We start from the raw sequence: 13,923 nt of genomic DNA, 5'->3' as shown, positions 1-13,923 counted from the left end.
ACATTACAGTTTTTTGATTTCATCGCGGCAGTGAAAAAAATCACCATTAATTTGGGTTTTGAATAGTTCTTTTTTCGCAACTGCTCGAATAATATGTAATTTTTGCTCTAAAGTCAATGGAATACGCTTTTTACGATTCATTTTCACAAAATTATGACACAAATAAATTGTAACAGAGATGCAACTTGATTGCTCTATCCAGGCAAAAGAGCAAATAAATTGAGTTCATAAAACTGCACACATGCTGTAAGAACATAAGGCACATGTGAGAATTCTTTTGAAAAAGCGTGAAAAAATCGAAATAGGAGCGGACCATATGTCGTGTTTTCCATCTGAGAAAAATTAATCAGCCAAAACAGTTATTTAAAAATTAGAGTGTGGTATCCAAGACACGACCGCATAGTAGGCGTAGGACTACGTAGAATATTATTCATCAAATGCGCAGTAGTGTGATTCTCCATAATTCGATGATATTGTGCATAACCTGCGGTATTTACGAAACTGATCCGATTTCGAACAGAAAAGTTCGGCACATTCTCCTAAAAATGCTGGATCTGTTTCAGCAAACTCACAACACTTCATTGAGGATAGAAATTCACCACGCCACGTAACGAAGCTAAGAGAAAGGTTTATCAAATTGAACGCAACTCGATAATACTGCGAAGAAATTGGTGTTAAAAAACCGTTCAGTGGCAATAAGATAATACGCATTTGAAAATGATAGCATAACACCTGTTACCGTGTACGACGTGGCCTAATGCCATGTTCATACTACTTTACTATAGCCGACTTTTCACTTATTTATCATCGCACCGTTCAGGGGTAAAAACATAATATGCATTTCGAGAGGCTCCATTTTCTCTACACTCTCCACAGCGTGCCACCCAACTAAAGTGTTACTATTCACTCGCTTCTAGTTGCTTTTTACTTCCCAGCTTCGGGTCGTTACTTTGGTCTCCTGTAGAAAATTCAATTGGGCGGACTTCCAACCCACCTATACCCATGGGCGCAACTAAGGAAAATTTCTAGAGGGGGCTAGTTTTCATGTATGTCACTTAAAAAAGAGAAAAAAGAGTTTCAATATGCTTATTTAATAACGCTTAAAATAGTATCGTAAAAGCAGAAAAAAATCACTTCGGGTTAGAATCTCCGAAGATGTACTGAATATCTTGAACACATCGTCAACGCCAAGCTCTTTCAGCAACAATGATTCGATATTGAGGAGAGCTAGATTTGGTAAACGGCTGGGCAGTGCTTTTTAACAGTTCACCCGTACTAGTTAGAAGAAAATAGACCCCAGTGTGGTTCAAGGCATATTGCCCTATTCCTACCTCCACGTGGTACCAACTGGGATACGAGCAACCAAGGAGAAACCGGTAAACCGGTGGGGTAGTTGTTCTCCTAGAGAGCAGCTTGTCTGTGCGTCTACCCCACAGGCTAGGGGCGGCTCAAACAGCGACTGATCCGGACCGGATGGTTGAACTATGAAATGTGGTGTCTCGCCAGCTACATCCATGGCGGCAGCTCCGTCGCGAGACTAGGTATCGCAGCCCTAGTGAGGCAGCATACTAAAATAAACATACTACGGAGAATCAAGAATTCAAAACGAACCGGAACAATCGGCAATGACCCAGCCGACGAAATAAGGACGACGATTAGAAGCTCAGTACATGTAACAGTAGATCGCTTAACGACCCGGATGTCGACCGAATTCTGCTGGATCAGCTAGAACCCCGCCACTTCGACATCGTCGCGCTCCAGGAGCTTTGCCTGAAAGGAGAGAAGGTACGGTGGATTTGACGCCGCAAGGCACAGTACCACCAAAGCGGCAACCAATCAGCGACAGGTTGTGTTTGTTGAGAATTAAGAGCCGGTTCCACAACTACACTATTCCCGATGTGCACTGCCCTCACGAAGGAAGACCTGATGCAGGGAAAGAAGCGTTCTACGCACAGCTGGAGAAACTTTACGATAGCTGCTCGCGTAAAGATATCAAGATCGTCGTTGGGGACATGAACGGAAGGATAGCCTTATATAAGCCGGTTATCGGCCCGCACAGCCAAAGTCACTTCTTTCCTCGACCAACGTACAGCAAAACAAATTGACCACGTTCTCAACGATGGCCCGTTCTTCTCAGACATTACAAACGTAAGCACCAATCACGGTGATGATCGGACATGACCACTTCGATACAAAAAACTACAAAACCCTGATAACCGGTAGTCCTCTATGGAAGTCCTTTTGATATTTTCGAACAGAAGGTGCCTATCGGCGAACAGAAGGTGACTATCTACGAAGGAGCACAAGCGGACGACGGATAATGGCTACAGCGCATGAATCATGAGTTACAATCGCTGCTTGGAGAGAACCCCATTGCACACCTGGCGAAAGAGAATAGGTTGCGGTGGGCCGGTCACATCTTAAGAATGCCGGACGACAACCATGTGAAATCACTTCTTTTCAGCAACCCTACCGGCACAAGAAATTAAGGGGCGCAGCGTGCATGATGGCTCGACCAGATCGAAAGAGACTTGCGAGTGATGAGACGTCTGGGGAACTGGTGAAACACAGTCCAAAACCGAGTAAACTGGCGACTTCTTGATACAGCACGAGTTACTACAGCTCTCGTCTGACTGGTAAAGTGAGTAAGAGAGCAAGGGTTGAGAATCGATCCTGGGTGCAGAACTAGTTCTTAGCCAATGAATGACGACATCTCAATTTGTGTTGATTTTGATGCTCTGATAAGTAGTATGGAATGTATATATATTGAATACAATCATTCTCTGGGAAATTCTAGGGGGGGCTAAACACGTTCTAGGGGGCTTCAGCCCCCCCGTAGTTGCGCCCATGCCTATACCGTTGGTCACTGAGCGAAATTCACGGATTACACACTAATACTGAGCGGAAACAAGTCAAAAGGACTCACAATTAATTTAACAAAGAACAGCTTGAAAATTACGAGACCATACAAAATTTTTATTAAAATTATTTTCGCGGGAAGGAAGAGTTAGTAGGAATAATTTTACTTGCGCTCTTTTTCTTTTTTCACGGTAAAACGTCCGTCGGGCACTCCGCTCGCTGGGGGTGTAGATGCTGATCGGGTGGCTGCTTCGTTGCCTTAGAGATGCGGTGGATCCTTTGGTCGGATCCGGTCTTCTGGCCAGCTGGGCGTTGTAGTATCGGACGCAGCGGCGTCGGTGGTCACCAGTGGGGCTTTACAAGCGTAGCACTGGCTTGTTGATCGCTGGATAATCGGCTGGCGGGTAACCCGGAGGGTGTCACTGTTGCACTATCTGGATGGCTTCAACTGGCTTTAACTCGCCTTTCACCACGGCCGCGGTTTTCTACGACGCGCCAAAACTTAGCGTACAAAATGGCCTTCCAATTTGGCCACAAAAGGTCTCACTTAGGGTTTTTTTCCGCCAAAACTTCGACACTGGATCCTTAACGCGCGACTACACTCCTCCGGGTTATAATCAAAAATTCTCTCGCATATTTGCTATCCGACCTTTTAATTTACAACCTGTCCGCTTTCCATCGTAGACCCTCCCTGCCGCGTAGCGCACCACCCCGTTGTTTGTACCCGACGACTCGAAGCTTTTATAAACTTATCGTTTAGTTTGGTGCCAGGGTTTTATTTATCATTATTTAATTTTGAAGTAGAATACTTCTCTCAGGAAGTTCGGCTACATAGGGATGTTAAATGAAAATCTAAAACCGGAAAAAGTGAAAAATATGTCCAATTTCAAATGCTAATAAATCGGTTAGTATTCGATGAATTTCCTTCGTTCTTGCAGGAATATATTGGAAAATCTTCTAAGATTCTTCCCGATAGAAGATAATTGTAATTTTGTTAATCACACTATTGTAAAATTGAAAATAGTCAAGCCTTGTCAAAACGAAAAATTCGACCTCTGATTGGTCGTTATATGATTGCTTCCCAAGCACGGTCGACAGAATCATATACCTTGCAATTTTAAACATGCTATTTGGCCTATAAAAGGGCCTGTTTCAGTCGAAGCCGCTCATAATAGTTCTAGACAGCGACAACAGCAGTCGTTCTCCCTTAGCAGCAGCACTAGCAGTGCAGTGGATACCATCGATGGCGGAAAGCGGCCACAGCTGTGGCGTAGCAATGGATAGCGCACTAGTTGCAGCGGATTCCAGCAACGATACCAGCTGGGCCAGCTGATGCAGGGACAGTGGATACCAATGGCAGGGTATAGCGGCCACAACTGTGACATAGCTATTGATAGCGCACTAGTTGCAGCGGATCTCAGCATCGATAGCGGCTGATGCAGTGAGGCACTTTAGTGAAACTCGGTCTCTGTGCGATAGTGGGCACTAGTAAATGTATTTAATGAAAAGTTGATTCATTTGACAACACGTGAGCCGTCTAGTTTTGAGTGTTATATCAGCATTTCACTGTTTGCTTTATCACAACGAATACTTTGTTCGCACTGTCAGTGATAACGCAAAGATGTAATCGGCATCTTATCCGATACTAAATTGAACAACAAATTGTCCTTTTCAGTATAAAACAAAAACCCGATGATTAAAGCGTTAATGTTTTCTCTTTAGTTAATTTACATTTTTAAATTTGTAGAGGTTATAAATTTTACTTATTTCCATGTCTCAGAACGTACCGAATTATCTTTTTCTTCAGTCATGAGCACGACATCCGATAAAAGTTCATCTCAAATTTTAAAAATTGTCAAGCCCCAACCATGACAAGCAACTTACTATATTATTGAAAATGGTCAATCCTTGTTGAAGCGCAAAATTCGATTGATCTGATTAGTCAACGTTTATTTACTAGAAAAATGACTGACACGCAAGCAGCCGGGCTATCTTTCTAGTAAAAGTATTCTACTTCAACCTTGCGGTCGTGGCTTTGCACACAACCCTCCTGTTTTTTTTTAGAACAATTTCTTGATTTTACCTAATCTACGACTTGTTTTCTCTTAAATTTAAATTTTATATACATGCAAAATACAACAAAATAGTTTAAATAAATAATTCATATAAACAAACAATAGAAATAATTTATATAAAAAAACTTAGCAAAATGGCACCAAACGAGGCTATTAAACAAAAATTGAACAAAACTCAAACAAAACATTGGAGTATGTAAATGCATAATTTTTACTTAGACATTTACTGACAATTATTCATACGTGTAAACAAACAACAGGCATCGTCAAACACAAATTGTGGACCTGGCACTGCGGTTTGCTGACACTAAAAAAAAATACAATATAAATACGAGTAAAGATCAAGCTGGCTCAGCGACCAAAGGATTTTATTGTGACCGTCAAAGAGTTTGGTCACAAAAGTGAGACGTGTCCCACGTCGAAAAAATGAAAATTCGTAATCTACAATAAAGTTGGTGAAAGAGTTAATGAAATATTCAAGGGAAACAAGTGTGTTTAAATATTATAGCTGTTCCAGGAAAGCTATAATATTTAAACACATTCCACCCGAATCCACATCAGTGCTGATAAAAGTCATTTTCCCCAGCAAAATTCTCCGAAAATTACAGCCAATCATTTTCAATTTTCACTTCCAATGATCGCAGCACTCTTTCAGATACACTAGATTTTCGTCCTAGTAACGTGCTGTTATACTCAGATGAAATAGATCGCGCGCATCGTTCACGGTTACGGAATAAATTTTGACGACAAATCCAACCAAATGATCTTCACTTCAAAGCGAAAAAGAAAAACAAACAGTCCACTCAACCAAAATGAACCTCACCGAAACACTTTTTCACTGACACTGACCGATGCCTTGACAATCTTCGTTAACTGATAAACTGATTTTGTTGTCTTGCTTCCATCGCATGAAATATAATGAGGTGTTTTGACAGTTCACTTCCATGCAAAAAGCGGGAAGGGAGAACTCTGAAAGGATTGTGAAAAAATAACGTTTATGGATGCTTTTTTTCACTTTCACTCAAGAGTGTCAAGAAATATCAACCCTGATCCACATAGTATCGTTAGTCTAAGAAAATTTTTTATTTACAAATAACATTAGTTTCGTGTTCAAAAACTATTAGGCTACAATGCATCCCATGTCACCAATCGCAATTTTTTAAATTTTCATTCCAATTTTATTGATTCAAAATCAAATCTGCATCGGAGTAATTCGCAATAACCTCAGTAATTGACAAAAACCTCCTTTTTATGAAGTATTTGAATAAGCTGAGTTATATAACCTGCATTATTGTACATGTGGAACTGGAATATTTATAATTAAATTTCCTTCCTTGCAGAAATTGTGAATACGATAAAAGTACATAATGTAAATTGAATAATGAAGATTGTTTATGAATGACCTCAATATTTTTTGGAATGCTTGAAAAAAGTAAGATTGATCCTAGGATTGATCAGTCTTTTTTATTGTTTTTTTTACATCAAATAATGTGTACCTACGAGTACATAATCATGGTCTACACCTGGGAGGGAGAAACGGATACGAAGCTGTGTAAGTGTCAAAATGAACCAGAATGAGCTGTCATCGACTGTCAATTTGAACCAAGGAAAAAAAAGCATTTTTTTGCGATGAGTATTGTTATTACTGATATCTTTCAGTTGCTCGAAAACATATTCATTGCAAACAGTTTTTGCATTCATTGTCGTTTCAAAAAATATTTTGGTTTGTTTTTACGTGAAATAATAAATTTCATAAGCTTTAAGTAATAATCATGCTAGCGTACTTCGATTACCAAACTTGCGCTTCTCTGGATTTAAGGCTTTGGTTACAATTTCGAACATACTTCACTACGGTCGAACTCAAAACTCTGAAAAAACTTTCATACAACGGCAAATTGAAAAAAAAAAACACAGACTCGAAAAATTAGTCTGCAAAATTTGCACTTTATTCGCGTTGAAAAAGATTTTGAAGGCTGTTCGCACTTATATGAGCTCTCATATGTGATTGTCAAAATGTGCGTGATGACAAAAGCAAAAATATTTCCTTTCTTCTTTTTCGCACGCAAAAACCAAACAAATATCAGCAACACCGTCAAAGGCAAAAAGTAGTTACACGCTATCAGAAAACGACGCATGTGCGTGTTCTCTGTTTTGAGTGTAGTATTCGTTTCTCCCTCCCAGGTCTACACAATGGCTTGTATTTAACTCACACGTGAAAACTGAATAAGAATCTGGTTTTGTTTAAATTAACAATGATTATGATTACTGCGCGATCTCCGCGATTCATGCGTGTCCAGCTCTCTGCATATATTGCGCATGCTATGCATAAAAATCTGATTGTTTAATGCTAACTTCAACGAAATGAATAATTTATAATTTTAGTTTTTTTTTTTGTTTTACTGACCACCCTCGTTACACTCGTATCACTAGCTATTGATGAATATATTTGTTTCAGTGTTCCAATACAATCATGTCTGGCAGCACTGTGGACAGACAGTGATTGGATTGTCAAAACCTCAAAACGTTCAAAACATAAATATTTTGGTAGTTCTCAACATTTAACGGAAACGATTGTTATAGCGATCATATTACTTTACTGCATATTCGATATTACATAAATAGTACAAAATGACTCGTCACGCACGGAATTGTACGGCAGGTGCTGTTTATACCTATCACGAGAAGAAGAAAGACGCCGCCTCTTCCGGTTTCGGAACATCCTCTCGACGGCTTGGAAAAGATTCGGTCAAAAATTTTGATTGCTGTTCGCTCACTTTGCAGCCCTGTCACTATCCAGTAATAACGTAAGTAATAACGAAGAAAAAAAACGTTTTTATAATAAACTTAAATTCATCATTTAGGAAAGAAGGATATTTGTTCGACAAAGAAGCTATTTTAACCTACATTATCACGAAGAAAAAGGAATACGAGAAGAAGCTGAAGGAATATGAACGTCAGGTTAAACAAGATGAGGAGGAGCAAGCTGACAAATTGAGTGCTGAATCCAAGAAGCAATTGGATAAGTTCATATCAATTGAGAAAAATATTGTCAGCAGCAAAACGGTATCTCCTGCAGGTGAGTTGATTCACGGCTGGAAGACAATCATTAACCCAGTGTTGATTTCTAGATGAGGTTCCCAGTACGAGTGGTGCCCTTTCAAATGTGTCACTTGGAAAAAGAAAAGAATTGCCTAGCTTCTGGGTTCCATCACAAACACCTTCGGCGAAAGTTTCTCGAATCGAGAAACCAGATAGTAAAGTATATTGTCCGATTTCTGGGAAGCCATTGAAAACAAAAGACTTGATTGAAGTCAAGTTTACGTTGGTTAAAGATGCATTCGATAAAAAGTCGTTGATCGCGAAAGAAAATCGTTACATGTGTGCTGTAACGCATGATATTTTGAATAATTCAGTTCCTTGCGCAGTATTGAAAACCACGTGAGAAGATTAATTTTCGTTGTTTTGTTAGGTAAACTAATATTTCTATTATTTCAGAGGAGACGTGGTCACAATGGAATGTGTGGAAAAAATCATAAAAAAGGATATGATTCATCCTTTAACCAACGTAAAGTTGACTGAATCTGACATAATTCCACTTCAGAGGGTAAGGATTCAATATGTCCTATTTTAGTAATAAATCTTACCACATTTGTTTTAGGGCGGGACTGGATTTTCCACAACGAATGATAACCTTCAAGGAAAAGAAGAGCGACCTGCTTTGCAGTGCTAAATGTTTCAATTCTCGCTTATCTAAACTAACTATGCAAATTAATATAAAATATAATTATTATATCAACTAAGTTTATCGAATAAAAATGTATTATCAAGAAAAAGTTAAATTTATTTGATCCATTGATTGTTAAATCGGTACAATCTTACTTAAAAATGACTGTGAAAGACCAAGAGCACCGGTAATCAGATTGTGTTTGCTGCTAATTCGATAGCCGAAGTCACGTCTTTAATCTATGAAGGTTTTTTTTCTGATCAACTTTCTGTGTTTGAGTAAATAAGACGAGCAATTCCCGTTAGTACTGATTCAAGTAATGTTTTGAGAAAGCCAATATTGGACAAGTAAAGAAACTGCATTTGGTTATACCTGTGTTCGTATTTATGCAGTGCTTTTTCGATTTTATCACGGTAAATTTCACCGTGCCGAAACCGTAACTTTAGCGAAATGATAAAAAATGGAAATTTTGTGTTGGATTCAATTAAAATTTATGAAATGTCGAGTAAAATGTGATGCACTTTTAAAGTTCAATGGAATGTAAGTTCAAAATTGTTGTGATATTCAACTCGCGATTACACACAACAAGTGAAAATATATCTTTATTTAAAAATTAACGAGGTGTAACGAGATTACAAATAGGACATGTGTACTTGTGCAATGCGGATATCAGAGTGTCATTCTTTACGCTTACGATGACATAGCCACATCCGGACGTCTATCACTCTGACGGATGGTAATTGCGTTTTGGGTAACGCTTGTCGCAGCTAGGGTGGTCCCTGCAACACCTCCCCCTTTTAGTAGTACAGATGGTACGGGTCATATCTCACGGGACGCCTCCGGCTGCGCGAGGATTGGCGAGTTACTGATGGTTGACGTTGCAGTTTCTGTTTCCGGTTAGGGCGAGGATTAGAGTTCGGGGGCAGTCCATCTGGTTGCACTGGCTTGTTTCCGGGAGGCGCATACGGATTCGATTAGAAGATCGATTCAGTTTCGTCTGTTGAACTTCGATCCAGGCCCCATGACTCTAGTAGAATGTCAAGTGGGACTTGCGTAGGCTGCCTCTCATCAGCTGTTTCAGTTTCATCCGACTCACATCGCTTACGGAGTTGGTTACAGTGCGATCGAATTAGCGTCTTCTTATGCTCCAACCAAACGTTGTAGATCACGTTCCCAATGCGTTCGAGAATTTGACCAGCTTCCCAGCTCCAACTGTTGTTCTTGAAGACCTTGGCCCAAACCAGGTCCTTAGAATTGTACCTGATTTCTTTACTTCCATGCTTGCGGTTGTACTGGTCGTCCTGCTTGGAGTGATCTGTTTTGTGAGGTGCAGTTGGTGGTCTGAGCAGATCGAGCGAAGTGCGTATCGTTCTACCAAGCATTATCTCGGCAGGTGATTTTCCCTCGGGAGCGCTTCGGCAGGGCGTAGAACGATAGCATAACAAGAAGGTGTTGATTGCTTCGGTGAGACCCTCTCCTCCCGCCGTAATTTTCTTGAGAGTTCGCTTGAACGTGTCAACGAATCTTTCTGCAAGTCCATTAGATTGTGGGTGGAAAGGTGGCGTCTTCAGGTGCAGTATGCCTTTGGTGTCACAGAACCCCTCGAACTGCCCGCTGATGAACTGGCGTCCATTGTCGCTAACCAGTGTCTCCGGGTTTCCGAAGCGAGCGAAGATGCTCTCCAGAATTTCAATGGTAGCTGGTGATGTCGTTTGACGCGTTCGGACGACCTCCGGCCATTTCGAGTACGCATCGACCAGGATGAGGTAGTACCAACCGTCAACAGGACCAGCGTAATCAATATGCAGTCTCTGCCAGGGCTTTTCGGGTACGGGCCAGGACTCCAAGTTGGTTCTAGTGTTGGTTTTGGCAGCCCGAGCACACTCGGTACAGGAAAAAAACAAGTTTAGCAATGCACGCGTCGATTCCAGGCCAGTATACGTAGCTACGTGCCACCGCTCTCATTCGCTCGACACCTGGATGGCCCTTATGCAACAACTGGAGGACCTTCTTCTGGTACTTCGAAGGAATCACCAGTCGCTCACCGTAGAGAAGGCAGCCGGAAATGACTGACAGTCCGTCTTTACGAAGATAGAATTGCTGGTATGAGTCGGTGACGTCTGTCTTCTTGGTCGGCCAGCCTTGCTGCACGTGCTGAAGCACTTTTTGGAGAACCGGATCCGCTCTGGTTTCTGCCTGGATCGACTTGAATGTGAGCGGGAAGACTTCCAGCGATTGATTAACGACATTGTGGAACGTATTTTCCAGCTCGATCGATGCTATCACGTACTCCTCATCAGGCCGAATGTGGGTGTTTATCAGCCTCGATAGAAGATCTACATAACCAAAACTATCGGTCGACACGTATTCGATGGAGAAGTCGTAAAGGAGAAGAGTCAGCGCCCAACGTTGCAGCCTGTTGGCGGTATAAACGGGGATTCCCTTTTTAGATCCGAATATGGCCAACAACGGTTTGTGGTCTGTCTCCAACGTGAAGTGTCTTCCGAAAAGCATTCGATGGAAGCGCGTTACAGCGAAGATCAAGGCCAACCCCTCCTTCTCGATCTGGCTGTAATTTGTTTCGGCTGGGGTTAGGCTTCTGGAGGCGTGACAAATTGCCTTCACGGTGCCGTCGGGAAATCGGTGTGCGATTCTGGCCCCGATACCGATTGAAGATGCGTCGGCAGACACCACGATGTCCAATTGAGGATTGTAGTGGGTCAGCACCAGCGGAGACATCAGCAGTTCCTTAAAGCGATCGAAAGAATCTTGACACGCCTTGTTCCATTCCCACTTGGTTCCTGCTTTCAGGAGTTGATCCATGGGATACCGTAGCTTCCGCATTTCAGGAACATACTTGCCATAGTAATTTACGGCTCCTAAATACGATCTCAGCGACGGCAGATCGATTGGTGGTGGCATGTTGGCAATGGCGGCGACCTTGTCTGGATCCGGTCGAATGCCATCGCTATCCAAGATCTGTCCCAGATATTTGATTTGACGCATGCTGAAGCTGCATTTCTCGATTCGAACGGTGAATCCGTACTCCTGGATACGATTAAGAACCAGCTCAAGATTTCGATTATGCTCCTCCTCTGTTCGGCCACCCACCAAGACGTCGTCCAAGTACCCACTGGTGCTTTTGAGTCCAGCGAGCATTGCGTCTACCAGTTGCTGAAACGCCCCCGGAGCTGATTTGATGCCAGGAGACAAGCGAGTGAACTGATAGAGCCCCTTGTGAGTGTTGATGGTGAGAAGGTTTTGGCAGCTTTCATCCACCTGGACCTGTAGGTAGGCATCGGAGAGGTCGATATGGCTGAAATACCGACACCCCGACATCTTCGCAAAAATATCCTCTGGCAGCGGTAGCGGATATTGGTTCGGCTCGAGGACGTCGTTCAAACCAGTAGAGAAATCCGCACAGATGCGAATCCGTCCGTTTGGCTTCCGAACGACCACTATTGGCGCCGCCCACTCGGAGTAATCAACCGGTTTTAGCACGCCAAGTTGATGTAGTCGTTGGATTTCCTCTTCGACGGCTCCCTCCATGCTGTAGGACACGGGACGTTTCGGCCGGAATATCGGCCTAGGATTTCCTCGTAGTGGTAGATTGACCTTGGTTTTGCAGCACAGTCCCATACTGCTGGTGAAGACGTCAGGGAACTTTGATTGAATTGCCCCTACGCCTGGCTGGAACTGGCTACTGATTTGGTTGCAGAACGAGTTGATTGGAACGTCCCATAGGCCGAAGTTGTCCATCCAGTCGGCACCTAGAACTGATAGAGAAATTTCCGGAACCATGACACGACACAAACCTCGTTTGGAGACACCGTTGATTGATACGTCACACCAGAACTCGGATGCGATGTTTAGCGGTTCTCCGGATGCTGTCACAGCTTGGCAAGAAGGCGGAGATGTTTCTGGTTCTCCAATCTTCTTCCACATTTCGGCGGTGATAATGCTGATGTCCGACGCCGAATCAACTTGTAGTCGGACCGGAACATGGTTTATCCGCAACTCCGCAAATTTCCTCCCCCGGCTAACTGTGTTTACGGAGACCACCTTGGTTGACTTCTGGCTCCGTGCATTCTTTCTCGCATCGCCAGATGATGATTTTGCAGCGAAGCAGGCACAGTAGCCCTCTTTATGCCCCTTCTTTCCGCACTCTCGGCATTGATGACCCCGAAACTGGCAGTCCTTCGAATAGTGCATTCCTCCACACGACCAGCACGGAGAACGTGGCTGATCTGCCCTGGTTCCATTACCCGCAGCAGCCGATGAATGACGTAACGGCTTGACAGGTTTGTTGGTGTTGTGCTTCACAGCTCGCACTGTTGCTGAAGGTTTTTCTACCAGCACGGTATCGTTTTTGAGGTTCGTCAGGGCTCTGCAGTCCTCCACGATCTTCGCCAACGTTATCTCTGACGATTCGTTCAGCTTCGTGATCAGCCGCATCCGAATATCGGAGTCCTTCGAGGACTTGAGGCCACAAACAAAAACTAGGCACTTAAATTGCTCCTCGGATAGGTCGGCAAGTTTAAAATCCACACAAGCACGGTTTACCTTGCAGGAGTATGACACGATGTCCTCTGTTTCATCTTTGACGGTCTGCAAGCACTGATACCGCTGATGAAAGATCGAGACGGTAGATCCGAAAAGCGATTTTAGCTTCGCGGTAGTTTCGGTGAAGCCAAACTCCTTGGACAGTTTTGGGAGTATGAAACTTGTGTACCGCTCGTGCGCCGCTGGGTCGAGTTTCCTCATAAGGAGTCGAACTTTGGCGGAATCGTCTAGCTTACTGGCGTCTTTATCGAATAGCTCCTCGTAACGTGAATACCATGAATCAAAAGTGCACCCTTCGTCCGGAGCGTATCGAAATTCGGTGATGTTGCCAGCTAGTGCATCCAGTGCTACGTCATCGCGGGAGAACTCCTTTAGGCATTTTTGGGTTGCTGACATCTCCTGAGATAGATGAGCGATCAGCTGCTGCTGCTGCGTCAGGATCTGCAGCAGGGACTCCTGGAACAACTCTGGCATCGTCATCGCAGCTAACCTCCAACTTGATGATCAGTCTCTCGTCGACGGAAAATCACTTTTTTACGTGCAAAAACCCGCAAACTGACTCGTTTTTTTTTTTTTACTCGTCGCCAAAATGTTGTGATATTCAACTCGCGATTACACACAACAAGTGAAAATATATCTTTATTTAAAAATTAACGAGGTGTAACGAGATTACAAATAGGACATGTGTACTTGTGCAATGCG

The 13,923-nt window shown here is 42.8% G+C and overlaps 3 protein-coding genes across 3 annotated transcripts; 1 reads left to right on the top strand and 2 right to left on the bottom strand.

Annotated features, from left to right (window-relative positions):
• Nucleotides 1-7,421: 7,421 nt before the first annotated feature.
• Nucleotides 7,422-8,734, top strand: LOC129720687 (nitric oxide synthase-interacting protein homolog). The gene is made up of 5 exons (XM_055672257.1): nt 7,422-7,738; nt 7,796-8,010; nt 8,063-8,372; nt 8,430-8,538; nt 8,593-8,734. The coding sequence occupies exons 1-5, from the start codon at nt 7,563-7,565 to the stop codon at nt 8,662-8,664; spliced, it is 882 nt and encodes a 293-aa protein (XP_055528232.1). The 5' UTR covers nt 7,422-7,562; the 3' UTR covers nt 8,665-8,734.
• An 898-nt stretch (nt 8,735-9,632) lies between these two features.
• LOC129719779 (uncharacterized protein K02A2.6-like) lies at nt 9,633-10,411 on the bottom strand. Its single transcript, XM_055671188.1, has 2 exons — nt 10,408-10,411; nt 9,633-10,357 (listed from the first exon to the last, which is right to left on the bottom strand). Exons 1-2 carry the CDS (start codon nt 10,409-10,411, stop codon nt 9,633-9,635), a joined length of 729 nt encoding a protein of 242 aa, XP_055527163.1.
• On the bottom strand, nt 10,231-13,701 carry LOC129719778 (uncharacterized protein K02A2.6-like). Its single transcript, XM_055671187.1, has one exon. The coding sequence runs from the start codon at nt 13,699-13,701 to the stop codon at nt 10,513-10,515; it is 3,189 nt and encodes a 1,062-aa protein (XP_055527162.1). The 3' UTR covers nt 10,231-10,512.
• Between the last annotated feature and the right edge of the window lie 222 nt (nt 13,702-13,923).

This window comes from Wyeomyia smithii, chromosome 2 (genome assembly GCF_029784165.1).
Source record: "Wyeomyia smithii strain HCP4-BCI-WySm-NY-G18 chromosome 2, ASM2978416v1, whole genome shotgun sequence".
In the NCBI taxonomy this organism is placed as follows: domain Eukaryota; kingdom Metazoa; phylum Arthropoda; class Insecta; order Diptera; family Culicidae; genus Wyeomyia; species Wyeomyia smithii.
Note: the sequence above shows the minus strand (reverse complement) of the source record. Positions and strands in the feature narration are given on the sequence as shown.